Source organism: Poecilia formosa, unplaced genomic scaffold (genome assembly GCF_000485575.1).
Source record: "Poecilia formosa unplaced genomic scaffold, Poecilia_formosa-5.1.2 Scaffold694, whole genome shotgun sequence".
Classification (NCBI taxonomy): Eukaryota; Metazoa; Chordata; class Actinopteri; order Cyprinodontiformes; family Poeciliidae; genus Poecilia; species Poecilia formosa.
The window spans coordinates 130,713-132,325 of NW_006800633.1; the positions used below are offsets into that span (position 1 = coordinate 130,713).

The following is a 1,613-nucleotide window of genomic DNA, read 5'->3' on the forward strand; positions in this document are numbered from 1 at the left end:
ATCATCCTTTTTCTTTCCCATTTCAAAGTCAAAAGCGCTTGCGATTCCACTGCTTGTGAGGAAACATCTTCAGACTGCCGCCATAAAGATGGCCTTTTGACATGCGAGTGTAAACTCGGCTACCTTACCTCAAATTACACTGAAAGATTATGTGTGGGTAAGGAGATTTAATATCAGGAGAGGTGAGACGTGTCGCTGAGCACTAACTGTAGTGTAACTTTCTGTACTTTAGCATGTCCCGCTGGTAAGAAAGCTGAGGACGGCACATGTAAATCGTAAGTCTATCGATCAAAGTATTTGGCTCCATGGTTGTCTGCAAGTCCAACAGTTTAGTTAAACTATGTATTTTGTTTCAGATGCGGCTTTGGTCGTACTGGCTTTAACTGTAAGGACGGTGAGTATGCAGAAGTGAAAGTTGAAGCACATTCATCAAGATGTTAATTTTTATGTTTTGGGTGGGGACAGGCAGCATGCTTGGATTTGGCTTATTATCTAAATTCTGAGTTGGAGTGTCTTAAAAAGAATCTGTTTGCAAAGCTGCACATTCAAAATACAGAATTCATGCTTAAGACACAAAACAAAAAAATTCATTGAAAAATATTAAAGTTGCCCTGTAATTTGAAGCTTTTTATCCTCACAAGCCTGTTGTAGTCTACAAAATAGTTCTCATACGTTACTGTATTTTCTGCAGCAGAATATTTTGCAAGTGCAACTGACATTGGAAAATCTGCTTAGCTGGTGTGTCATGTAGTCTGTAAAAAATACACCACTGTGAGAATTTTCAGATACTTTACGCATTTATCAGAGTAAGGTCTTTAACGTTCAAACTTAAGGTTCTTGAGGCTGATTCAGTTACATGCACCTTGTCATTTTCTACCTTTTAACTTTCTGGGTTGTATATGCTTCTTAGCAGGAAAAGAGGTTTTCAACCTCAACAGGATTTTATTCTGGTATAATAAAATATAGATGAAAAAAAAACTTCAAGCAAATGAAATTATTTCTAGGCAATAGAAAATCAAATTTCAGAATCGGGCCAATGACACAGAGAAGCTGAGGAATATATTTCTAATAGGAGTTATAATGGGGGCACCACATGTGTCAGGGTAGAGCCAGTTCTGACTTGGGCCTTTTGCTGCTCATCTTTTCCTTCTTTATTGACTTTACTAGCTGTGCAGCTATTGACAAAGGCCACTGGTGTCTCAAAAAACTTTTTAAACAAGTTATCAAACTAATATGAACACAAAACACGAACTAAAAAGTAGTTTACTAGTTTGTTTTTTTTCTTTTATGAAAGTGAATATTCCCTCTAATAAAATCTCAGATTGAATCAAATCTTCAAATTTGAAAAATTGCTATGTGATCCTAAAGGCTGAGACTCATCATTGACGGCTTCTTTGTCGTTTGTTAGAAACGTTTTTCATTGCTGTGATCGTTTGCTCCATCCTTGGATACCTGATGATCGTTGGGTTGATTGCTCAACCATTTGTAATAAAAAAGTAAGTTTGAACCCTGTTCATTCATCACCTTAGTGACTTTTATAACCACTTTTGTCTTGTATGTTTTTTCTAAAGCTGCTAGGTGTGCAAGGACATTTTAAAGTTGGGTGGTTTACA

At 36.6% G+C, this 1,613-nt stretch overlaps 1 protein-coding gene across 1 annotated transcript in view; it reads left to right on the forward strand.

Moving 5' to 3' along the window:
* Positions 1 to 609, forward strand: part of LOC103130917 (protein HEG homolog 1-like) — a 1,080-nt gene extending 471 nt beyond the window's left edge. Inside the window, exons 2-4 of the mRNA XM_016666284.1 lie at positions 29 to 157; positions 233 to 275; positions 357 to 609. Of these exons, the coding sequence (XP_016521770.1) occupies positions 29 to 157; positions 233 to 275; positions 357 to 441 (257 nt within the window). The 3' untranslated portion in view covers positions 442 to 609. The remainder of the gene's footprint in view (positions 1 to 28; positions 158 to 232; positions 276 to 356) is intronic.
* The last annotated feature ends 1,004 nt before the right edge of the window (positions 610 to 1,613 follow it).